The sequence below is a fragment of the Meles meles genome, chromosome 4 (genome assembly GCF_922984935.1).
Source record: "Meles meles chromosome 4, mMelMel3.1 paternal haplotype, whole genome shotgun sequence".
In the NCBI taxonomy this organism is placed as follows: Eukaryota; Metazoa; Chordata; class Mammalia; order Carnivora; family Mustelidae; genus Meles; species Meles meles.
In genome coordinates, this window is record NC_060069.1 from 100622274 (window position 1) to 100649386 (window position 27113).

Below are 27113 nucleotides of genomic sequence, written 5' to 3' on the forward strand. Positions count from 1 at the left end.
GAGGCTTAACCCACTGAGCCACTCAGGAGCCCCAAGAAGCATTTTAATACAGAAAGCATAAACTCGAGAGTCCTTTAGGAAAAGGTGATCACTGAAGGTAGGAAGGTGAATGAGATTTCTGACAAAGAAATTAGAAGTAAAAGGTCAGAAAGATGAAGATCTTGTTCTGGGGGTTATCTGTATACAGAATACAGGAGGAGAAAGTTGATCCAGTGAGAACCAGGCTGGAAAAGCATTGAGAAGAACCAGAATGGGAGCCAAGAGAAGAGCGAATCCCAAGAAGGTGTGTCCAGCAGAGTCTAACGCAGTGAAAATGTTGAGAGAAAACTGAGAAAAGGTCTTCGGAAATGGAAATGCAGAGGTCACCAAGGACCTCAGACAGCAATTTTAGAAAAGGGAAGGAGGGTGGGGAGGACCAGTTACCTGTGGTTAAGAAAAGCATGGGACAGATAAAAATGGAGGAAATTACAATACTCTTTGGTATATCAGTTGAAGGAAATAGAGAAACTAAAAAGTCCCATTTCTGCATTGGTCAATGAAATGGAATGCAGTGTAAAGAAAGAAAAATATAGAATTTACATATGAAATGAGTTTAAGATGTGTTTACTTTTGATATAGGGTCCAATTCAGAGTTCCAGCATTCAGTATTGATGCTCCCTCACTCTAGATGTAGTAAATTTTTTTCTAACAAACAAACAAAAAACCCAACCAACCAACCAACCAACCAACCAAACTAAAAACTAATGAGATCACCTTCAAACACTAAACCTAACTTTTCAAACTAAAATATGTATGTCTGAGAGGGAAAGATAGGGAAGGAGAGACTAAGACTCCACTTTGTAGGAAACTAATAACACTACAACTCCTAGAACTCCACCACAAATCCTATGTTCCTCTTATTGTGGGCCTCCTGGTATATGAGTTCCAAATAATGAAAGGTATCCCCGTGTGGCAGAATCGAATTTTACTTTCTTCTACACACTTTTTCTTTCCCTTTACTCTTTATGAGGAATAAGACAAGATTAAGAAACACTGACTTCTTAAATATAAAATAATCTATCAAAGTTATGCTACAGAGCGTGGGGCAAGGTTACCAAGAAATTGTCAGTTGATCTAGATGCACAGCTTTGAAAACTGTAGGGACCAAATGTCTGAAGCTTCTAATGCTGACCCTCAAGAATAGAGCAGGTACAGAACTGTAGAGATCTAATATCCCATCCCAAGGCTGGGAAGAGGTGGAATAAAGGGCTAGAAAATGGGGATGAGTGAAAGAGAAAAATAAGGGAGCCCAGAGAGAGATGGGCACTCCCAGATGCCTGCCCGAAGGAAACTCCTAATGAACTAAAAGGAAATTCAGTGGAAAAAATAAGTGGTTTACCTCATCCTCTAAGCTTCAGGTGAGTACCTAATTAGTATTGAGATTTTCTTCTTGGTTGTTGGTACACCTTAGCGCTTTCCCAGATGTTATGGACCTAACCAAGAGCTCTTGCCAGTGGAGGCTGGAATGAGTTTCCCTCTCTTTCTCAGGCAAATACACCTAGTAAAGGAAGCACTCCCAGGACTGTGAGGATGAAAATGGTCACAGGGTGAAGACAGTGTAGCTTCTTGTTAGCTTCCTAAATTCAGTGTTTTCAAGATGACTCCACCTCTCAGTAAGGCACTGGCTCCTGACCTCACATGCTTCAGAATCATCTGAGGAGCTTGTAAATGAAGTCTCTCCTCCAGAAAACTGCATTTTAAAAATCTCTAGGTGATGCAAATTCATAAACCACTGGGAAACATGCTGCTTAATTCACTCTTGTTGCTTAGTAAGCTCTCCTGACCGTGTTTAATTCTCATTTTCACACTGAGCAACAGACCGAAATTCTTCACAGAGAAAAAAAGAAGTGGTGTTAGAATTTTGACAGGATCCCCTGAATATACACCATCCCAATCCAACAAATATTTCATCACCTTCTTTTTCCCTTTTATTCCAAAAGATATTTCTCCACGAGGAGCCCTCTTGAAATTTAGTAATTTGAAACTGTGTGGTCATTGATGTCACTTTTGTTTCCTGCTTTAGCATTTCAGTCTTCCTTTCTCTATTCCTCTCTCTGTTTTAACATAGATTTCTCCCCAGCTCAAAAAAGAACACTCTTTTACTACAATCTCATCTCTCTTCCTCTGTTCAGTGCCAAATTCCTTGTGTGTGGTCTCTGCCAATTGCCTGTATTTCTTCCACCTCAGTCCCCTCCTACGTCCCTACAATCTGGCTCTCATCATCACCATTCTACTGAATTGCCCACTTGGAGGCTATCAATGGTCCTTCCACATGCAGTGGTCTATTCTCCATTCTCATCCCTCTTGATCACTCTGATTTAATCATGCTGACCATTCTATTTTGGAGCTTCCTCCTTACTGGCTTCTTTGATTCTGTATGCTAGTTTTTTACTAACTCATTTCTCTTCCTTCCTTCAATCCTTCCTCCCTTTCTTCTCTAAGATTTTATTTCTTTGAGAGAGAGAGTGCAAGAGTGTGGGGGAGAGGTAGAGAGAGAGAGAGAAGCAGACTCCCTGCTCAGCAGGGAGTCCAAAATCCAACACAGGGCTCCATCCCAGGACTCCAGGATCATGACCTGAGCCAAAGGCAGATGTTTAACCAACTGAGCCACCCAGGTACCGCCATTTATTTTCTTTTAATGAAGTATCTTCTGCTATTGTGGGGACAGTAAGCCTTTCCCTCAGGGTTTTTTTTTTTTTTTTTTTTTTTTTCTAACTCTCCTTAACTGAAGCCCATGGAGCTGAATAAGATTCCAATCATCCTTTGAGTCACTTGTCCCTGTCTCCTCTCCCGCCACTTCTGAATCTTCAATTAGGGATTTATTTCTGGATACCTTACTCATACAACCCATGCTAGAAATCAAAACCATGGTCTTCCTTAACAAACCAGCTCTTAACTTTCCAGTTTCGTTTCCCTACACATATATGAAAAAATACTGAACTCACCTTCCCACCTCCAGTCTCCCCAGGTAATGTCAAGTGCACTTGTGCCCTCAATACCTCTTCTATTATGTCACTCCTTTAGCCAAAAGCTGCTGATGACACAACTTTCTTACCCGAAGAGGCCATTTTGGGGGGATGGGGTGGGGCTAGGCCTCATCTAAATGCCTATTTCCCTTCCTAATTCTTACCATCAAACACTCTTCACTTTTCTCAGGATAGTCCCCTCAAAGCTCTACAATTTGCTCTGTGTCATCCCATGTAACTGGAGTACCATTTCTCCTCTCTCATCTTGGCCACTCTCTACTTTTCCATCCTTAAGTCTTCATGTTCCCCTGTCTCTTCCAACAAGGATCTGTCATAACACCTATGTCCCTTAATTACAGACTGCTTAATTTCATGATTTTCATGAGTGTCATTCCTCAGTTTGTATATATTTCTTAAATATCAGTCTTCTTTCCTCTCCTAAATGGGGGTTACATTCTCTTGGCCATCACAATATGTTCTCATAGAGTTAGGCCCACAGCAGGGGCTCAGGAAACACAAGTTGGTTGTTACTTTCTAAGAAAAAGATACTTAATATATAAAACAATGTGAGAGGGTATTTCTAACATATCATCTGATATCAAATTGCAAATGAGTCTCAGTGGAGAGGTCTCTTGTGTTTAGGGTTTTTCCTGATTACATCGTCAATATAAGAAATGGCAATCTATTTAGGGCACCACGAATACTTCTGAAGGCTTATGTTTAATCCAAGATACCTGTTGAGCTTTCCCTCTTTTGTCTTGAATTATTTCTACTGTTTTCCATTTCTTCAGAATGATCTGAAGCATGTACTCAGTCTCTCTCTCCCTATCTCTCCTTATACCCTTTCTGAATCTCCACCTCCAGCAATCGTTCCTAAGTCCTTGCTACATGACCAAGGCATAGTATGCAAAGCTTGAACACTATAATCTTTAGGTCTTCTTCTTTGGCTTCTATCTTTGACCAAAAGGCATAGGCATAGGTTAAGGGAGCCTTTCTTGGCTCTAATACATAGCAAAAAAATATAATAATAATAATAATAAAAATAAAAAAGAAAAAGAAAGAAAGAGAAGGAAAGGAAAGGAAAAAAGATAAAGAAAGATAGAAAGAATGACCCAGTGCAGTAGTAATTAGTTGTATAAGGAACGCAAACCTGGGAATGACAGTGTTGGAAGTTTCCACTGTGCATATAAATAGTTGGCATAAGCAGAATTGCTTGCAGGAAAAATCTTTATAGGTCACAAATGTTGGACAGATTGGTGGCCTAGGCCAGACAATCTGTTTATCTAAGGCTGACTTACCCTTGGCCCTGAGTTTCTGGACCCTGACAGGGAGGAAATATTAAGAGAATCTGAAATCATGGTTTAATCTTATCAAGAGGCACAATCTAATACTTTGGTTTTAGTATCATATTTTAAATTTAAAAGTTAGTCCAATGTTTAGTTGTTCTGAATTATTATTGAACAAATGTTCTGATATGTGGCAACTGACCATTACCTTAGACCCAATCTACAAACCTCAATAATCCCGAAAATTCCATACTTTGAGTTTGTGTGTATATGTATGTGTTTGCATGCCATTTTACTTTTCATTTTGTGGCAACTCTTAATGCCTTAATTATTGCCAAGTCTAATGCTGAAAAGCCTTAAGAAATGTTTTTCTTTCTTTTTTTTTTTTAAGATTTTATTTATTTATTTGACAGAGAGAGATCACAAGTAGACAGAGAGGCAGGCAGAGAGAGAGAGAAGCAGGCTCTCTGCTGAGCAGAGAGCCCGATGCGGGACTCGATCCCAGGACCCTGAGATCATGACCTGAGCCGAAGGCAGCGGCTTAACCCACTGAGCCACCCAGGCGCCCAAGAAATGTTTTTCTCGAGATGTTTCTAAGCATTTTACAAATGTAGCAATTTCATTTTAATACTATAGATTTATTCCAAAGCTTAATTTTTCTGTGCAAATAAAACTAATGTGAGTTAATGAGGTTTCATTTAGTAAGAAGGTAAAGTGTTCTGAAATACATTAAGAGGGTTAGGGAAATTCTTTGTGGCAAAAGGAGACTAATACTCATTGGGTTACAAACGTAAAAATTTAGTATTTATCTCTCATCTCTGGGTAAGTTTAGAGAATGGTCAGGTACAGTGAAGTTTGACAGGACCAAGACAAGAATACAAAGGAGAAGAGGTCACTAACTTAACTGTTCAGAGCATTAAGGAGTCTCCTTTGATCTCTGCATCTGACTTTTTGAATGATGAGGGGTAAGCACATTTTTAGTTGGGCCTCTCTACCCTTGTAAGTGAGGTTAACCTAATTTCTCTCATTTGAAGAGTGTTGTAAATGAATAGCAACACAAGAAATGTTGGAGATAATTCCAGCAAAGGTTGAACTCCAACCTAACAAGAATATCATGAGGAGGAATTAATGAATCCCATAGAGGGGACAACCATATGTAATTCATATGTTCAATCTACGTCTTTTAGTTTGTAGTAGGCATTCAATAAATATTACCTGACGAATAAATGAAGGATTCATGGATGAGTTGACTTCTAATGTCTCTTCTAGCATTGAGACACTATGAAAGAGGTAAGTGAACTATTGATAAACCAAAATAATCTAAGGAACAGTCACACACGTGCCTTAAGGATATCTTTCTCTGGGGAAAGGTGAAAGATTAAATAATAGCTTCTTTAGGCTTCCTGCTTCCACAAGACTGTCAGAATGATCCAGCTAGGCTGAAGTCACCTATCACCATACACATATGGTGAAGTTATCACCATACTTCCGTCTGGAATAAAGCCTCTGATGAAAACTGGACTTTGAGAATGCCAGTGAGGAACTAGATTTTGATTCAAGATCAGCTTATAACCACAAAACTTGGTGCCTGACATGGTGCCATTTGCTATTATACATTTTAATCTTCAATTCCTACAAATTGAATTTCTTCTTAGAATGTCTTGGGATGTCTTTAAAAGGTTCATTTAAAAAAAAATCTCCATTTATAAGTCACTGATGCTGTTAAAAGATATACACAGAATTCATCAGTAACCATAAAGGATTTTTCTTTTTTCATTGCAACTTGAATCTTTTCTAGAAGATCTTGCTATTTTTATCTTGGAATGTTTTTGCCATGTTGGCTCTTTGAAGATTAACCTGGAATGCAAATAGGACATGCGATGGATGTTCTATCTTATTCAGTGTTTAGAATGCCTCCTGGTGTCTGACTTACTGCTACAGGTTTGTTATCCTTTCTCAACCAGTGTTTGAACCCCTCCCACTCTCACCCATTCATCACCCTGATAGTCCTGTCCAAAGACTATCAGGTAAATACAATAATCAGTCAAAGCCAGATGGTGCCAGTGGCAAAAGCAAGCATTTCCCCTTACAGCGCCCACAATACATAAATAACTAATACCGTCACGTTTGACAATTTAATGAGTATAAATTTACCACAGAAGGAAAATCCTCCCCAAATATTTAAACAATTAAAATGTAAGAGAAGAAATAAGTAAGTATTCTGTAGTGGTAGGCAGGGGCAAATTTTTCTTTCATTATTCTTAGCAAATCTACTGTATCATGTGTCTGAGACTGACAGATAGGCAGACATATATACAGGATGCTACTGGGCAAGATTCAAGGACAGAAATCAAGAAAGATATGGAGTAAGGTAGAATGGAGGTAATGAGCTATAGCACGTTTTTAGCTTACTGTTATTATTGCATCTAAGCAGAATTTAAATTCATTCATTCATTCAAGAAATATTTATTGAGCATCTAATAAGTGCCAGGCACTGTACTAGGTGTCAGAAAATATTAGCTACTAAAAGTCAGGGAGTTTACATGGCCCTGGGATGAACCAATAATACTAAATGAAAACCTTGGGTGGATACAAGTGCTAGAGAGAAAAATGAAAAGTATAAAAGGGTCTGGAAAGGGTGTGTTGGGGTGGGTGCTGCTTTATATGGAGTGAGGAGAGAAAGTGTCCTTGATGAGATCTACACAGGTGAGATTCTAAACATGGACCCTTTTTTTTTTTTTAATTTATTTGACAGAGAGAAATCACAACTAGGCAGAGAGGCAGGCAGAGAGAGAGGAGGAAGCAGGCTGCCTGCGGAGCAGAGAGCCCGATGTGGGGCTCGATCCCAGAACACTGGATCATGACCTGAGCTGAAGGCAGAGGCTTTAACCCACTGAGCCACCCAGGCGCCCCTACACAGGTGAGATTCTAGCAGAGCCATAAGGAAGTCAGGAAGTGAGTCAAGAGAATAGGTGTGAACAAAGCATTTCAGGCAGAAGGAACAGCAAGTGCAAAGTCCGGAGGCTCTTGCAGTAATCCAGGTGGAAAAATAGTAGCTTGGGCCTGATTTCTTGAGTATTGGGTTGCATCAGTCAAATTCTGGGGTGCAAGCAATAGAAACTAGACTACGTTAGGACAATATTAGAGCTGACATTATTAATGGGAAAGGCAGAATGCCACTTGAAAAACAGGCAAGAAGCAAGCTAAACCCAGGAAACACAGACAAGCCAAGACCACCGACTGGTTAGGACATCAGACTATGGGCACCAGAGCCACCAGATCCTGGATGTCCACACCACTGAGGATAATTTAGAATTGTCATAGCATGTTTCCATTTTTCCTTAAAGATTCAAAGTATCTGAGTCTAGATCTTGAAATGCTCTCTTTCCAGTTGTCTGGAAATGATGGACTCCTTTAGCTTCTAAGCGTGAGGCATGCTCAAATTTCTATTCCTATTTTATTGCCCATGTCTGTAAGATAGGCTAATTTTATCCCTGAGTTCTAGACCCCAAGAACCAATATATATTAATTAGCCTTAAAGAGCACTGAGAGTGCAGAGTGTACAAAATCTAAATCAGTGACATTAATAACTCGTTTTTCAGTTAACCAATGGATGTTCATTAAATCTCAGACATGCATTCATGCACACACATACATATACACACACACACACTCCCTAAAGTCCAGAAACTGGCCCTTGAAGAATTCCTACCAAAAGATTCTGAGACATAGGATTTGTTTGATACAGACACAACATCATAATAAGCAATAGCTAACACTAAGTGCTTATATGTGCCAGGTATAGTTCTCAGTATTTATATGAATTAACACACGTAATCCTTAAAAACCATTTAGAGTTCTGACATTTAAGCATTAATACTTGTGAATGTTCTCTTACTCATAAAACTCACTTTCCAGGCCTCCAAGGCAAGTTGGGTACTCATATCTAATGAGAAAAAACACTAGTTTATTCCTATAATGGGAAACTTCCCTGAGCAATAGGAAAATACAACTGAAATTAGTAAAATGATTTAGGAGCACTTCCTAAAACACAGACTTTAAAAGAGACCCACATAGGTCTACCACATACACTTGAGGGTAAAGAATGTTCCTTTTTAAAAAATTACTTCTTGGGCACCTGGGTGGCTCAGTGGTTTAAAGCCTCTGCCTTCAGCTCAGGTCATGATCCCAGGGTCCTGGGATCAAGCCCCGCATTGGGCTCTCTGCTCAGCGGGAAGCCTGCTTCCCTTCCTCTCTCTCTGCCTGCCTCTCTGCCTACTTGTGATCTCTGTCTGTCAAATAAATAAATAAAAATCTTAAAAAAAATTACTTCTTTATTTCCAGCATTTCACATAGTTTCTGGCTTAGTACATGATACATAAATGTCTGCTAAATGAATGAATGACATCCATATAATATTTGAGGAAAACATTATCCCCCAAAATTCATCCTGATAAAGAAGACTAATTGAAAAATAAGATGAATGAGTCAAAAATGGACAAAAGAAAAATAACTTTGTCTTCATTTATAGAAGAATCTTGTCTATTGATGAGCCACATAAATGCTCACATCGCAAATTTGGAATATTTAGGAATTTGTACATGTAGAAATTGAGAGCATGATCCTCTTTCATCCTCTGAAAGAAGTAGTACTGATATAGGAAGGAATTTCTGTTCAGCCCTTCCTGTGCTGAATGACCTCAATCACACAGCTTCCAACATCTGCACCCTGAAGGACTGGACGTAGATCAGTGTTTCCAAAACTATGCTCCTTAGGCTTTCTCAGAGAGGTCTCAGAGGAAGGAGAGGGCTGCTGACCAGACAGATCTCTGAGCCACCAAACTCTGTTTAACCACATCAGCATCTTTATCTGTTTTACATATTTGGGATTCTGATAAATATCTGGGACAAAAAGTTTCTGTGACTAAAGAGAAATTAAATAAACAAGCAACTACATAAACTGTAAAAATCCCTTTTGTTCTACTAGTCAATGATAACCATCACCATCAGACATATAATGAAACTTTTCCCTGGGAGATAAATAAAAAGAGAGTAGGGTAAACTGCAGACCCAGGATATACAAATATTGTACAATGCCTCATGAAATCTAAAAACAGAACTCAGGAACGACACTGAAGCAGTGTCTGGGGAAAAAGGAAAGGACAACACACAAATACATATATAAAGTGTATATAAATGCTGTCTCTCTTCCTCTATGCATATGTGTGTATGTATATTTATGCAACATATACTCATATACACAAACAATATGGGGGAGGAGGAATTACTAGGGAGGTTACTATAGTGATTGCAGTATGGAAGCAGATGGGGAATGAGGAAATGTCTGAAATGATTTTATAAAGAAGGTGATATTGCAACAGAATATTTGGAGGCAGAACATGGTTTGGCAGAATGGAGGAAAAGAAAATATTTCAGGTGGAGAAAATAGCACCACTTAATTGTAGGAAGTAATAAAACTTGTATATACAGAATGCCTTGAAGGGTTCACCATTGTATCCTCTAGTCTTCTTGTACCAACAGAGGTACAAGGTCTATAGGTCAAATTGTAGACCTTCCACTGGAATCCAGAAACTCTCTTATCTCCAGTGTGGCTGAAATTTGGTTTAATCAGAACTACCCAGATTCACTGGCTATTCCTGGAGTATAATAAAATTATTGGCAACAGGGGTGCCTGGGGGTCTCAGTCGTTAAGCATCTGCTTTCAACTCAGGTCATGATCCCAGAGTCCTGGGTTCGAGTTCCACATCAGCCTCCTGCTCAGTGGGAAGCCTGCTTCTTCCACTCCCCCTGCTTATGTTCCCGCTCTTGCTCTGTCTCTCTCTGTCAAAATAAATAAAGTCTTTAAAAAAATTATTGGCAACTTAAAATTTCTAGTGGCCCGACACTGCAGTGTCTCTGGGTATACATTAACTGAGAAGCCCAGAGCCTTGATGGGAAAATGGTTTTCTACCTATTAAGTGCTCTGTTGAGAGAAAACTCTATGAAAAATTCTGTGGAAAGCAGAAACAAAAAATATATGGCTAGATTAGTGGGATGGAAAATGAATCCTCTTCTAGAAATGGTTCAAAGTGGTTCCACCTACGTGTGGTGGATCTCTCAAAGTTCTACCATATCCCACCAAACCAACCTCTCTGAGTTGAATACTTGCTTCTTTCATCTACTCACTCAGCAATCCAAACTACTCAAGCATCTTCTCCTCTCACATAATCATGAAAATAATGAAATGTACAACTGAGAAAAGTGACTCATTTTTTTCAGCTGAAGTCTGTTTCATCTTGCCTTCCTTATGTTCACTCATTCCCTAAGCAGGCAAATTATATTCTTTTGGTCCTTCCCAAATATGATTTTAGAGTGAGCATTACCCCAACCTATAAATGAGATGTGTTTCCAAAGTTTGTTTTGGAAGTTAGCAGCTTGAAACCTAGAATATCATTTCCTGAAGAAATAAATTTGAAAAAGTGCTTAAGTTCTCCAGACCAAGAAAGTTTATTTAATCTCTATGCTATTTAGCTTTGGTTTAAAGGGACCCCCTTGCCCCCTTTAAATTTACCTTTGGTTTAAAAGGACCCCCCTACCCTAGTAACCGTGGATCTCTTCATGGATCATTCTTCTCCCTTCTTGATTCTCATAGGTATTCTTAAAGAGGAGGCAGTCTAAACTGAAGAACATTTCTCACTCTCCAGAATCCCAAGGGAATGCCCATTTCTTTTCAGCTCCATTCCCCAGAAGAATATTTTTGTGTGTGAGAGACATAAGTTAGATGTTGATAACTCAGTGATTACCTGGCCATTTGTTTCTTCCTTCCCCTGTAGGAAAATGGAGTAGTATCTTTCCATTTGTTTACCAGTTTGGGGGATAAATACAACAACATCAGACAGATGAATGCTTCCATAGTGCATATATAGGGACCAGAAAAAAAAAATTAAACATGCATATTTTTTCTAACTAGAAATTTAAAAGAATGAAAAGAAAGGGACAGTGTTTACATGTACATATAGATATTTAGGTCAGATCATTAACAAAGATGAAGATATGAAAACTCACCAAGATTCCTATGGGAGCAATACCAGAAGACACCAGTTTTAGGCATCAGGAAAGGGCTGATATCTAGCACTAGACTTAGGAAGCAGATTAATGGGTGAAAAAGACTATAGCAATATATTTTAAATGGCTATCTCATCATTAGCCCAGATCATAAGAAGTTCATAGCATCAAATATGGTTATCTTTCTGTCAATGTTGAAGTATCTCTCTAAAAAACGGTGTCTGTTATTTGCTGAAGCAACCAGCTGGCACTACCTGGGTGAAATCCAAGTCTGTGTGGTCTTAATTCTGTGAGATATCTATTGGGCACCCAATTATAAACCATGCCAGAGTGAGCAGGTTCCATGATTGATCAGTGGGAACTGGGAGACTTTTGCCTTAAAGCTAACCAAATTTTGCCATCACATACTACTCACTAGACACTGATATTTGTCCCTTTGCATAGGCTCCATTTACTCAACTTTTATTCAATGGGAGTCCAATATGTGCAAAGCATTGAACTAGGGCTATCTATACATAGGCAATAAACAAAACATGATTACTACCTTAAAGGAGTTCCTGGTATAGTAAAAGGGATACACATTCATGTAAATGAATATTTATAATAAAGTCTGTTGAAAGTTGTAGCAGAAATGTATACTAACAATAATATGGCAGAAAGGAGAGGATCATCCTATCTGCCCAGAGGATGAGAGTCTCTCCACAAAGAAAACCACTCCAGCCATGTTACAGAAATAAATTAGAAGTGTGTTATACAAAAAGAAGAGAAAGGAAGACATTACAGGCAAAAGGAACAGTGTTTAGAAAGAGGGAAAAGATGAAACAATATGGGCTTATTCCATGAAATTATACAATTGCAATAGAGTGTAGATGTGAAGAGTGGTAGATTTTGAAGTTCAAAGAGATATGCAGGGACCAGAAATTTAACGAGTCTTTTTTTTTTTTTAAATCAGATTGAGGGCAATCCTAAAAGAAAATAAAAGAAGTGAGGTGATGTGTTAGAAAGTGACTTCGTGGATACCACTCAGATATATTTGTCACAGAAGACCTCTCAAGGAAAGGCCAGAGAAGGAACATTCCTGGTAGAGGGAGTAATCCATGCAAAAGCCTTGAAAAATTAATGTTGTGTGATGAGTTTTAAAAACTAAAAGTCCAGTAGACCAAGAATATATTTATAAGCCTTGGTGATAGTGAGTTTGGTTTTGACTCTAAGTGGAATGGGAAGCTATCAAAAATGGTTGGTTTGGGGCACCTATGTGGCTCAGGGGGTTAAGCGTCTGCCTTTAGCTCAGGTCATGATCTTAGGGTCCCGGGATCAAGCCCCGCATCAGTCTCTCTGCTCAGCAGGGTGCCTGCTTCCCCCTCTCTCTCTGCCTTCCTCTCTGCCTACTTGTGATCTCCCTCTCTGTCAAATAAATAAATGAAATCTTAGAAAAAAAATGGTTGTTTTTTGGTTTGTTTGTTGGTTGGTTGGTTGGTTTTGGTTTTCGTTGTTTTTGGAGAGAGAGTGTGTGACACGGAGGGGCGGGGCGGGCAGGGCAGAGGGAGAGGAAATCTTTTTTTTTTTTTAATGATTTTATTTATTTATTTGACACAGAAAGAAAGGGAGGGGAGAGAGCAAGCACAAGCAGGGGGAGCAGCAGGCAGAAGAAGAAGCAGTCTCCCCACTGAGCAAAGAGCCTGATGTGGGGCTCCATCCCAGAACCTTGGGATCAGGACCTAAGTGGAAGGCAGCCACTTAACTGACTGAGCCACCCAGGTGCCCTAAAGAGAGGAAATCTTAAGCAGGCTCCACACCCAGCATGGAGCCAATGAGGGCTTGATCTGAAGACCTTGAGATCATGACCTGAGCAAAATCAAGAGTCAGACACTTAACCGACTGAGCCACCCAGGCAGTCTAAAAGCTATCAAAAGTTTTTAAGTAAGAGAGTCACATGATCTGATAGACTCTTTATAAAGGACCACTCTAGCTACTGAGGAGAGAACAATTGTAAGGGACTGGGGTTAAAAGGAAAGAAGATTAGAAGGGAAAGCTATTACATTTGAGGTTTTTGTTTGTTTGTTTTAAAGATTTTATTTACTTATTTTTGCAAGAGAGAAAGAGAGAACCTGAGTTGGGGGGAGGGGCAGAGGGAGAAGCAGACTCCCTGCTGAGCAGGGATCCAGGTACAGAACTCAATCCCAGGACCCCAGGACCCAAGTCGAAGGCAGATGCCCAACCAACTAAGCCACCAGGATCCCAAAGCTATTGCATTTGTCTCCATGAAAGATGAATGGGTTAGCAATGACAGGAGATGGAGAAAAGTGGACAGAGCCAAGACATATTTTTGAGGTAGAGAGTAAGGGAAAGGAAGAATGAAATGGGAATTTCATTTATAAAAACTAGAAAAAATAGTGGCATCTAATGTTAAAGAGAGATAGGAGAAATGAATTAGGATTCTGTTTCCATTGAAACGACTGGATGAGAAAGAAGAGATTTGGGGACAAGAAATGATGACTGATCTTTAAGGTTTGTTGAAATTGGGGATCCTATTGGCTGTAAGAAAAAGATTTCTATGGGCCAATTAGATATAAAGCTCTAGACCCCATTAGGTAGGTTTGACTGAAAAGCCTAGAGAATTTGAGACCCACTAGTCGATGCAGGTGTTGTGGGTATGAATTAGATTACTCATGGAGCTTCTGCTGAGAAAGAACATGCAGGAATAAGGACAAAAGCCTGGGTAACATCAACTTCTCAGTTCGTAGAGAAAGAGGAGCCAAGGTGTGGGGGGGGTGGGTGGAGATAAAGAATATGCAACCAAAGGTGCAAGAGAGAAAAAAAGCAGCTAAAACAGGGATTATGGAAGCCAAGAAAGAAAAGATATTCAGGGGGCGCCTGGGTGGCTCGGTGGGTTAAAGCCTCTGCCTTCGGCTCAGGTCATGATCCCAGGGTCCTGGGATCGAGCCCCACATCGGGCTCTCTGCTCCGCAGAGAACCTGCTTCCTCCTCTCTCTCTGCCTGCCTCTCTGCCTACTTGTGATCTCTTTCTGTCAAATAAATAAAATCTAAAAAAAAAATTTCTAGTATCTGAAAATCTTGATTAAGGGAAAATTAAATTTTCTATTGATTTTTCTAAGGGGAAATTAAATTTTCTATTGATTTTCCTAAGGTTCTTATATTTTGGTTCTTTATGGATGGATTTTTACAATATACCCAAGTTCCGTCAAACAATATTTATAAATTATATTTAATAAGTTTCAGTTTGTTCATGAGCCAGTTTCAAATGTTACTAATGATAACATAGAATTTGAGAGGCCTACAGAAAAACCCCTAAGTATTGAAAGATATAGTCTTGCGTAAAATAGGACAATGTGATGACAAAGTTGGCATTTCTAAGTCAAGAATCAATAGTTTTGGGTGCCTGGGTGGCTCAGTCATTAAGCATCTGCCTTGGGCTCAGGTCATGATCCCAGGGTCCCGGGATCGAGCCCAGCATCAGGCTCCCTGCTTGCTGAAGACCCTGCTTCTCCCTCTCCTTCTGCTCCTCCCCCTGCACATGCTCTGGATCTCTTGCTCACTCTCTCTCAAATAAATAAATAAAATCTTAAAAAAAAAAAAAGGAGAAAAGAATCAGTAGTTTCTTCCCACATAAGTGAGGATAAACCTGAATTTGGTCCTGAGTGTGCTTGAACATACTTAAGTATACTAATGCCCAAACTTCCTAGATTCTTTTCTGAAGACGCATGTTCTTGGTCTTATTTGTGGGCTTATTGCATCTTCCAGCTGAAGTTCAAAAGCCATCTGAAGTTGGAGCCATCTGTGGTCATTAAAGTTCCCATGACAGTTTTTACTAGAGGGTTATGGCCCAATTCCAAACTGCGTAATTCTGTTTTATAGCTCCTCCTCCCTTTTCAATTATGGTAATCTTCATTTCCTCCTCTATCCTGGTTTCACCCCAGAGGTGTAAGGCATGAACTTCAAGATGGAAGAAAGAATATGCAAGAAACTAAGTCTTCATGTTTTCTCTACAGCTCTCAGTATGGCAGCACAAATCTGGCTGAGTTATCAAAAGCTATCACCCCAGTGTCTTTCAATCAAAGGCAATCAAAGCCATGAGGAACACTGAATTTATATTAGCATGAAAGACTTATTCAAATGAATACTAAATACCAACCTGATTTCTCCAGAGTAGCTTTCCCAGGTGATCTGAGTAAACAAGTCCTTGAAAGGCAAGGTGAAGGGAAGATATTTCTGAAGGTACTCTTCAGAACAAAATACGATTGAACAAACCAAACCCCCACGTTGGATCCGACTAAAGAAAAAGCGACTTTTTTTTTTAATGAGATGATATCATGCTCTCCTTCCTTTTGAAAATCTCAGAAGTTTTTAGAAACAATCCAATAAAACTTTGGAAGAAAAAATTCTCCAAATGCCTAGGTAAAGATGAAATGGGGTAAGTTGATGATGGGTCACTTATAAAGTCTCACAATTACTTTACATCTCTCAAATAAAATTACACCTTGTTAAAAGCGATTTTATTAAAGAGAAAGGACCTTCCATGCAATGTCCACCAAATCATACCCAATGCCCATTGCCCTTCCCCTGTTAGAACCCTACATGTGAGAGTCTGGATAGCCAAACTGAGCTGCCCTCAATAGGACATGTACCTAGAAATTTAACTGCAAGTTGATTATTAGAAATTGAGAATTTTATTTTTAAAGAAATCCTGTTTTGATTGGCGGGGTCGGGAGGTAAATAATGGAGACAATTGTCTCTACTGGCGTTTAGATGGAACTGTGGAAGGCATCTTTGGAACAGCTGTTAGGAATCTGGTTTGGTAATTAGGAGATTTTACTTCTCATCTTATACCTCAAGCAGGTAAGTTGGTTTCTGAACCAAAACAAAGACTGAGAAGAGGATTTGCATTCTAACAGCTCTTTACTCTAGGCCAGTTCCTAGACCAGTTATGCTACTGGATTCTGAATCCATTTAGATTTAGATTCTGAAGCAGCCAATTTTTGCTTAACTTTTGGAGATCATTTAATTAATTTATTTTTTACTTTCCTCATCTAGTTCTTTTATGTAGTCATTAATGGAACGATCTTAGGGTCTTTCAAATTCTCATTTAAAAATAACATTTTCTGAATAGTTATTGGAACTGAGATTATAAATAATGGATGTAAGGCTAATTACCAAAATTCTACATTTAGAGCAAACTGGTGCATATGGAGACAACAGCTCAATATTTTAGAAAGTGCCAATTTGCTAAAAATAGATAAATATGATGATTATTGCTGGAATTAATTCAAGGACATTCAAAATGAGATGACTAATATCAAGGGGTAGCATTTCTCTGATATAAATCCAAGGGAGAAGTTTTACACCCATTATTGCCCAATCCTTTTGCAGAAATGGATCCCAAAAACTAAAAAATAAAAACTAGAGCAAAGCTACCCTACATGAAATTAGCAAGATTATACTGTAACTAGTATTCCTCTTAGACAGGTAGTACCTGCCAGAGTTCAGTTCCAGGAAGACCTTGAAAACCCAGTGCTTATCAATTCTAGGTGTGAAGATTTGCCCTAACCTTTCTTTTTTATGGGATCAGTTGTCTGTGTGATTACTGCTTCCTTTTTGAATCGTCAGGGGTGATTAACCCTATCAATAATAGGAATATGCAATACAGGACAAATTAAAAGCAACCAATGGGAAAAATTAGTGTCCACCACATCTGAGGTAAGTCCCGCCTGATCTGGTTAGCTACCCTATTATACACATATACCTATATATACAGGAGACTCTTTCTCAGCCAGTTTACTCTCTTACTAAATTCACAGGTGTGGGCCTCCAGAAATTGTGTCTGGAGTGCGACTTGGCCCTTCCTCCAATCAGAGATCATTGGTCTATTGGTAACTACCTGATCCAGGAAGGACCAATCAGATTCATTCATTCTAGTTCTTTCTCTGTATCCTCTCTCTCTTTGAATATGAACAGAGCGCGCACACACACACACACACACACACACACACACATTTATCTCCCACTTAGAATTTTGAATTGTGAGATACAAAAGCTAAGGTTATTAGTAACTGAGTCTTTTAAATTCAGGTCTCCAGAAATAAAGTCTATGAATTCCTCTGGAGGTTCCCACTTTGACTCTGGTTTCTATAAGCTTGGCTGTTCAACTTCTTAATTTTGTGTGATATCTAGTTTCCCTTTGAGAGGTTCCTTTTATAGACTTAAAGTTGGTTTCCATTACCCCGTCAAAGTACACATAAATAATAGAAGTGTGTGTGTGTGTGTGTGTGTGTGTGTGTAGAGAGAGAGAGAGAGAGAGAGACAGAGAGACTGAGAGACAGAGAGAGAGAGAGAGAGAAGTGGTGAGAGTGAGGGATTAAGGAATGATATTGACCCTTAATAAACTCTAAACATAGTCAAATATATGATTGTTTCCTCTGGACACCAGCTTATTTTGAAATTTCTAGTTAATATGCCTTTCTATTAAACTTTATATAAACCTGACATATGAAAGATTTTCCAAAAGAAACGTGATATTAATTTTCCTATGTTAGACTTTTACTTCTAGGATAAACAGAATCTCCTGGATAAGCTTGATCCAATTACTACACTTTAAAATATTTTCAAATATTACCCATATATTAAAAATAAAATTATTTAGCTTGCAAAATTCTACTGTCTATATGAGACTTTGATAAATTTGTTTTTATTAAATTGGTAGTTTATGTCTATCAATCAGGGACAAAGAACGGAATTGTCCTTTGTAGAGATCCTGAGAGTTTAGAAGATTATGTATGGCATTAGAGTTGGGTTGGAAAAGGTTCAGGATTGTGTATCACTTCTTCTGATAAAGGTTAACTCCTGGATGCATCGAGGAACCTTTAAATTGTATCAAAATGGTGCTCAGGTGATAATCTTTGAACACTGCTTTCCACAAATCAGGGTTCATCCCCATTGTCAGTCGCTCCCAACCAGTCCCACATGCCTATTCTTCTGCCTGACTGGGCCCTCATGTGATGAATGTGAGCACAGCATGCCTGGTAATCTCAGTGCTGAGAACCTGGTTTAGAAGTGAGGTGGGGGTGGGGATAGGGATGGGGGAGAAGCAGCCAGTTCAGCAAATGCAGAAGAGAAGAAATCTAAATGGAAGGAAAGACTAAAACAGAAAAAGATAAAAAGAAAAATAGTGGAATTTCTAAATGCATTTGAGCTGACCCTTGGGGTTGAATGCCAGTTTGAACATTGGCTTATTTAAATTCTGCCACTAAAGTTTTTCGAGGAAATGATAAAGATATACTATGCTCCCATCCATTAGTTTGGTTACTATTTACTCTGTAGAGAATAAGGAGAGGAGGGAATGTGAATATATATATAAAATACACATATATATGTATTTTATACAGAAAGCGAGGGTACTTCTTTACATAGAACCATGAACAATTTAGGTTTCAGTATGTGGAATTCCTCAGTTAATAATATCTTACACTTAAAAAACACATTGTTTGCAAAACACTTTTTTTTTTTTTTCACTTTATTTGAGACTTACACCAACCTAGTAGAAAAGGCAAGTCAAAATATGGAGTGTTCTTTTTATGGATGGAGAAACTGAGGCTCAGAAAGATTAAATTACTTACCCAAGGTCACACGACAAGCAATTGGCAGAGCCAGGTCTAGAACTCTGGGGAAGGGTTTATTTCACTACAAAGACATGAAACAGGACATTAAACAAAGAACATCTAAAAGAATAAGATCTGTAAATAATCAAGGTTAGGGAGTCTGGAGGTTCACACTCTGTACTATAACCAGAACTCTCTGCAAGTGTGGCACTCTGATCTCAGCAGACAGGAAAGGGAATTCTAACTTTGATCACAACCATCTTGTGAGGAGGTCCAATGGAATTGAGTATGCATTTACACAAAGCCAGCTCTGAATAAGCTCACAGGAATAGTTTGCTCCAAAACATCTTCCCTAATGGCCCATTATCCATTATGATGATCTCTCCCTTCCTAATTTTTTTTTTAAGATTTTATTTAATTTTTTATTTAAAAGAGAGAGAGCACAAATGAGCAGGGGCAGGGGCAGAGGTAGAAAGAAAGAAGCAAACTCCCTGATGAGTGGGAAGCCCTACCCTGGGCTCAGTCTCAGGACCCTGTGATCGTGACCTGAGCTGAAACCAAGAGTTGGAAGTTCAACCAGCTGAGCCACCCAGGTGCCCCTTATCCTTTCCTACTTTTATTCCTTCAGTGAACGTTTTTTATTGAGAAGCTACTATGTGCTAGACATAGCTTAAAGTATCAATCTTGTCTAAAACACCTCTTTGGAAAGTTGGAGTTGGAAGGAGCCCTCTTTTTTTTTTTTCATGCCTCAAACACTGGCATGGGCTGGTATTACATAATCAGAAAATTCTCCCTGTACCTGAGAACGGAAAAAAAGAAAAACTCAAAGAAAGAGATTAAAAGAGATTGAGAACGATGAGCAAAGATATGGAATAAAGGTGTGGAGATGAGAAAACATTACCCAATTTTAGTGGTTGAAGACAAACTTAACCTATAAACCATTTTGTCTTACTGCTCTTCTCAAAGCCATGCCAACTCAGTCAGAGAAAATAAACCACATAGAGTCTGGCAAAGAGCATTTTCATGGAGAGCTGTGGTTGCAATTTGCCCTATATTAACCACAATAGGCCTACTTCAGAATCCAAATCCCTTCAGTCCATTCAAATGTAAGAAAGATGTAGTTGATCTGATTCTCATTCTTGTAACAGACATTTGAGGGGCTACTTACCATTCAACCTCCTTTTACCTCTATGAGAGATTTCCCTTTGTGGAATAGTAACTGGATGCTTCAGTGGGAAGGAAAGAAACCCAAGTAAAGGTAAAATTGATTCTTGAGCACAGACCCCGAGGCATAAGCCAACACTTCATGTATTTTTGGAAGTTTGCATATCAATGAGGTAAATCAACTAAGTATTGAGAGATTGAGTCAAATTCTATTTGGAAGTGTTGTGGAACAAAGCACCACGTGTAAGCACTGTGGAAGGGCAGCAGAAGACCCAAGACTTTAACCATATGTCTAACCTGACACTCTGCTAACCTTAAGAGGGTGGACTAGTTTGCTGGGTTGATGGGGGAGGAGGACACTGAAGGGAGGTTTCCAGATAGCACCAGTTACAGTAATTTGAAGAACCACAATATAAATGGGCTTATTTTATGAATGAATGGGCTTTCATTAAAAACTTGTCATATTTGTATGTTATATTGTCATATTTGTATGTTAATAATAAGAATCAGTGATGATTAGCTTCACCTCAAAATTTGATGCCAATAGATTAAGCAAAAATCTACTAGTGGTTGCCTGCATTTAAATACTCCACAATTTATGGGAAGTTTGTCAACCTGGTTGTGTATTTATTTAGGAAACATATTATCCACGGATAAAGCCAGTTACCATATGTGCCAAACATTGTGATGGGCCTGGAAGTAGAGAAAAAATTAAGATTCCACCCAAGCAGCTCACAGTAGAGATACTAGTTTACAAAAAAAAAAAAAAAAAGTGCTATATAAATGTATGGTACAACAACTGATTAAATAGTGATGCTACAAAATAGAGCATGGTCGCAAAGAAAGTGGAACTTAACTTAGGGAGGTCAAGAACGGCTTCAAAGAGCTAATGCTGACAGAAGAAATGGGAATTTTCTGGCCAGTGAGGGAAGTGTCATGTGGGCAGAGTATACAGTATGAGCAAAAGCAACAAGGCCTCAAATACAGATGTGGTATCATCAGGTTGGAGGAGCGGGTATTTGAGGATGGGACTGGAAAAGCAGGCAAGGCTAGATCATGTCATCCATGCCAAGAATTTTGTATTTTAGCTTATAGTTAACAGGGGACCACTGTGGATTTTAACCAGGAAAATAATATGACCAGATTTGCATTAGGTAAAGGTAAGTGTGGTGTTCTATGCAAGGAGAATTGGAGAGCAAGATGGAGGTAGGAAGTCCAAGCAAGAAGCTACTGTCTTGGTCCAGATGAGAGGTAACAAAAGTCAGAACCAGGTTATTTGTGATAGAGTTGAAAGCAGAGGATGGATTCAAAAGCTTTTTTTTTTCTTTTTTCTTTTTTCCCTAGTATCAAAAAGTTTAGTATGTAGATGTGAGGAAGGAAAGCAAGGACTGCCTTCAGATTACTCCCAGGTCCCTAGAGCTTGGAAACTGGATAGGTGGTGTTATAGCATAGCAGTTGGAATTGGAGGAAGACTAAGTGGTACCACACAAAAGACACCGAGTCTGGTTTTGTACCTAAAGAGTTCAGTGTCTCTGAGATACCTAGACCTAGTGATAGCCACGGATCAGCCACCAAGGAAAGATACCTAGTCTACAGTTTGGGAAATCACCCTGGTGGTTAAAACTTCCAGCATGGATGAGACCACCTAGAAATAATGTGTTGAATGAGAAAAGAAGAGGCTCAAGATCATTAACGAGAAGAAAATTGATATTTGAGGGGAAGAGAGAGAAAAAGTCAGCAAGGGAGACTGAGAAAAGCTTATCTGAGAGGGAGGAGACCCAAGGCAGCTCTCATGGGAGTCAAGGGAAGAATTTCAGGAAGAGGAACCGACCACAGCACACAATGCCAAACAGATATCAAGTAAGATGGAAACCAGTCACTGGAGGTGATGTCTTTTTTAGAATATGAGAACAGAAGCGGCATTAAAGTAAATGCAAAAGTGAATGAGAATTGCTGAGAAGGAAACACCCCTGAGCAGAAGGAACTGCTCACTGACAGGAGGCGCGCACCAGTCCTGACAAACAGGTAATCCCAAGCCAAGACTCCCATCACACAACTCGGAGAGAAAATTATCTTACATTTGTATTGATTTTGTTTTCACATGAATTTTGTTTGATCCCTACAAAAGCCCTTTAGGGTCAGCAAGGTGGGGTTTTTGTTTGGTTTTATTTATTTATTTATTTATTTATTTATTTTGGTTTTTCAGTCTTCATCTTCTAGGAGGAAACTGAAGCCCAGTATTATGTGATTCATTCAAGATCGCAGAATGAGTAAGTGGCATGAACTGAGGACTCTCAGCACAGTGCTCTTCCCAGCACTTCAGAGAATGTTAAGGGGACTTCAATACAATGGTACAGAGGCAATCCAAATGCACTTCAGAAATTCAGAAGGCAGAACTGCCCACAGTCACTGTCTTGATTGATAACAGGCATGCTCGGATGCCGGAATGCCTCTATGATAGCTAACAGATTAATTAATTAATTAGATGCTGTATCTTCTCTTGAGATGACCTGCATATGCACATCCTTTGAAATGTTCCTTTCATATCAGAGGATGATTTTAGACTTATCTTACTCTATCAATGAGAAATAGGGGGCCATTTGGTTCATATATATGCACTCCTGTTGACTGGAAGACACCCCTGCCTTCTTTATGGAGTCAGGTAAAACTGAAGTATGTGAACTAATGAGCCCCAGGCAATGCACTGACAATTTCACCATGATGGAGGCAAAGGAGACCCAAGCTACTCTCCCTCTCTGTTAACTGGAGCTCGGCCCTTTCGTATAAAACATGAAAGGAGGTTTCTGTAGTTTTGCCAACTCAGCAAGAGAGAAAATTAACCCTACATTTTCTTATCCCCTTTGCCTCAGCCTGGGTGTTGGGGGATGGGGTGGGGGGGTGTTGCACACTGACAGCAGGAGGGAGCTGGGCTCATTGTGTATGCACCCTGGCATGCTTTAGAAGGAATTACAGTCACCAGATATGAACTCATTTCTAGATTTACCATGAATTTTCTAAGGTTCTTTGCAAGTCCATATAATTTGGCAGGGGAAAAAAAAAACCTTAAATGATTTTTTTCTTCTGTTTAAATTTGGAAATATGTCATAGAAATCACCATTTAAAAAAACAAAATACAGTTTCAATTATATTAAGTAGAATGCCTCCATTTAATTAATTCACTTAGTCCCTGGGTGACACTGGGTGTGGCTCAGGGAGATTTAGGAGGAATCCAATTTATCACTAGGAAGAATCATCTGCACCGGGCAGCAAGGCGGCATCCTTCCACACCTTTCCAGCACTGCAAGGGAAAAGGCGCAGTGAGGCTGGAATTCCAATCCACAGATCACACTCTCTCAGATGAGAATTATTTGTTTTATGAGGAAAAAACGCAGATGTTGGTGGGGTTGAGAAGTGGGGGGTGAAGGGGCTCCTCGCTTGCACTGCTATTCTTTACACTTCGATTACAATTTAAAATCCTTATCTTTAAACAAAGGAAACACCTCAGTGTTCTGGCTTTGTGGACACAGATCACATCTTGCAAGTTTTTCATCATCTGCAATACGCATGGTAATTAAGCTATTTAAAGTTAGCCCCAAGATATTTGAAAATCAGAAACCAATACAATCTCAGGGATTCTTTTATTTCCCCTTTGCCCACTCTTTTACCATGTTCTCATCACCACCCCACTTGCATTCTCTTCTTCCTGCTATAATAATCCATAGTGGTAATTAATGGTTAATAAAGATCATTAACGCTTTCTTCTCACCCACTGGCCATGTATTACCACATAGAAATCCAAGCAAGACTGCTTCTTTATGCCGCTCAAGTGGAAGAGGAAGGAAGTGCAGTCCCTCCAGCCCCCTCCCACGTCTCTGCTGGATTTCATGGGTGTGGCAGAGTTTAGACCTTTGCAGGTTTTTGCCCTTGTTTTATTCCCTGCTAAGGACTAGGATGATGAATAGATGGCAGAAGGATAAACACAATCGGGTTCTGCCCTGAACGACAGAGGATCATTTCACCCACAAGCAGGAAACCTGTGTGAGACTTAAGTACTCACACTATATAAATGCCAGTCGGTGTAGTGTGGAGCCCACGCCCTGAACACACCATTTCCTTCTGTCTGATTTAATGCTATCCTAAATCCTGACTTACGTGAATGAGACACAAGAGTACTCAATAAGGCACATGGCCATTTCACAGAGAAGTACGCGTGTATCAAATGCATGGGCAAATATGACCATTTCCATACCTTTCATTTAGTTCTCTTGAATATGATTTATGCTAAACCACATGCGGGCATGTAGGATCTGTGCAGAGTACATGCATGACTGTTGTACATGAAGTATGCAAATGCTCTGCACATTCACATGTGAATTTCTACAACTCCCTAAACACACAATTTCAGCTGTATCACTTTGCACATCACCATGAATGCTTGGGGCTGTTAGTGAGATAGAACCCAAGTGAAGGCAGCTGTCCCCCTTTTGGGGAAGGGAATTCTTTTAGCTTCAATTACCTTTCCAAAATTATGCTTGGTTTCTTTTGTTGGAGGGGGTGTGTGTATACTTATATGTGTCTACATGGGGTGGCAAAAGTTGTAAACCGGCATAGTTTTCTATCCAAAATTAAACCTTTTTTAATGAATAGCATTGGCTTCCTTAGGGCTCCGCCTTCCTAAATTTTATTTCCTCGGCTCACCAGTGGGGTAACCTCAGAACGTTTCCTTGACAGTGTGCTTAACCCAGCCACCTGTATCCATTGCATTTATGGATTAGAATGGAGGAAGACAAGGAAAGAAAATGTCCTGGTTTGAGAAATGAGCCCATGAAAGCGTCAATCTCTGGAACCCTACAGCAGTTTAGGGAAGTGGTACACGTAAAGCCCACATGCTTTTTTTCAAACACCCCCTACACACACCACACACAAAACCCTGGAGTGTCTGCTGCTTTGAAAATTTTATTTATTTATCTGTTTGTTTATTTATTTATTTATTTATTTATTTTAACTTATTTTTTTTCCCATGCCTCCACTGCTCTGATACTCTGCTTCTGCTTCCCTTCCCCTTCCTCTCCTTTTTCATCCTCATCACCACCCACCCCTCCTTCCAGGGCGATGGCTAAATGTGCAAAGCTGGCAGGCTGTTTCTTCTGCGCTCCCCTCCACCCCCCTCGGATTCAGCGAATGTATTACAAATTGCCCAATATCCAATACCTGCACAGGAATAATGCCCAAATCCTATCTCTTGCACCCCACCCCTAAGGCAATCGATCTGCAAAGGGCTTCGATCAAGACCTGCCTCCCCTCCCACGAGTATGCACACACACGCGCACACACACTCACCCACATCTCACACCCATTTTTCTCTTTAACCTTCGCCAAAATCACTCAAACATGTTCCAATAAATGTTTGAAAGCTTCCTTTGGAGAATGCCAGGGCACTGTCGGTTGCTGCAGAATACTGAACTCGTCATTCCTCCCCACCCTCAGCCCAATCAAGTTTCTAAAATGTCTTTCAAGAAATAAGTGAGCAATTTGAAATAGAAGAGAAACCTGGGTAGTGGGGGAGGGAGGGAGGGACGCGGATTCTCGGTAAGCTTGTATGTGTTCCTCTTCTGATGAAAATGAGTCACCATGCTTATTATCCAAAATGTTAGCCCATCTCCGGTCACTGACAATCTCCGGAAAGGTGCAAGGGTAGGGAGAAGGGAAAAGACCTGATTTCCAACAGGTAATACTCGACTCGTTTTTCCCATCCCATCGGAACCCAAAGCTCCTAGGGGCGTGGTCCACCCTCTCCTCCGACCAGCTGGTGCACAATCGGCTACGATCTTGGGAAGGGGATTTTCCCCCTCCACACAGCCAATTTCTACCCCAGCCCCAGTTGTCTTTAGAATCTCGTTTAAAAAAAAAAAAAATCTTCCAAATCACAGTTTCATTCATTCATTGAAAAATAAATAAATAAATCCTCACATGTTTTTCCATTAATACCTGCGCCCATTTAAAGCTCATGCATGTACGAAATAAGGCTTCTTCCGCAGCACATGTGAGAAAATTGTACGACAGAACAAGCAACACTCGTTACTGAATATGATTCCTTCGACCCCGCTTTTTGCAAAGAATTTAAAGGATTGCCTCCCCATCTTGTAGGTAGAGTCCACATCTTCCCCCCCACACCCCTTTCTGTACCCACACCCGCAAAACCAGACAGCTAAAACGCTAAGCATTCACTAAGAACCCCCCAAATCTTATTTCTAGCCAAATAGGCATATTTTTTTCCCCTAACCTCATCCTAGTTAGTAGCAGCGTTCCCAAACCAGAGCATGAAAGACAGAATGGAATAAAAGCTGGGATGCAACCGTCAGTTACCATATGCTAAGGAAACGCGAGCACCATGGGCAGAGCAGAAGCAGTTAAAATATTTTTTTTTTCTGCCTTTACAGGGAAATATTGTAGTCTGGTAATTTCACAACAGCAAGAAGTAAAAATCTTTAGCTCTACCTGTTTGGTTCTTCTCATACAGCACAGCATGGTTGTATCGTCCCTTGCCTTCTTCCTGCCTTCTCTCCTTCCTCCTCTCTCTTTCTTATTCCCCCCCTCTCCACCTCTTTTCTGCTCGCTTGCTCACTCGCTCTCTCGCGCTAGCGCGCTCTCCCTCTCCCTCCCTCCCTCCCTCTCTCTCTCTCCCTCACACACAGCAGGGCAGTTAGCAGCAACTGTAAGGTCCACAGCTACTGCTCATCGCACATGCTCGCTCGCTCTCTCTCCCTCTCCCTCTCTCGGGCTCTCTCCTTTTCCCTCTCTACCCCTCTTTTCTCCCCCTTTGCCCCCGTCTGTCTTTTTCTTCCCTTTCTCTTTCTCAGAATTGTTCACTAGCTTTCAGTGACTAATCATTTCCCCAGCCCCCACCCCTATTCTAAACAGTCACCCCCTCCCAGTCCCCTGCCAGCCTCATGAATATTTAAACATCTCCAATCTGGACCC

At 40.0% G+C, this 27113-nt stretch overlaps 1 protein-coding gene across 1 annotated transcript in view; it reads right to left on the reverse strand.

Annotated features, from left to right (window-relative positions):
- GAP43 (growth associated protein 43) overlaps positions 1-26745 on the reverse strand; it is a 101405-nt gene extending 74660 nt beyond the window's left edge. Inside the window, exon 1 of the mRNA XM_046002776.1 lies at positions 26631-26745. Within this exon, the coding sequence (XP_045858732.1) occupies positions 26631-26660 (30 nt within the window). The 5' untranslated portion in view covers positions 26661-26745. The remainder of the gene's footprint in view (positions 1-26630) is intronic.
- Between the last annotated feature and the right edge of the window lie 368 nt (positions 26746-27113).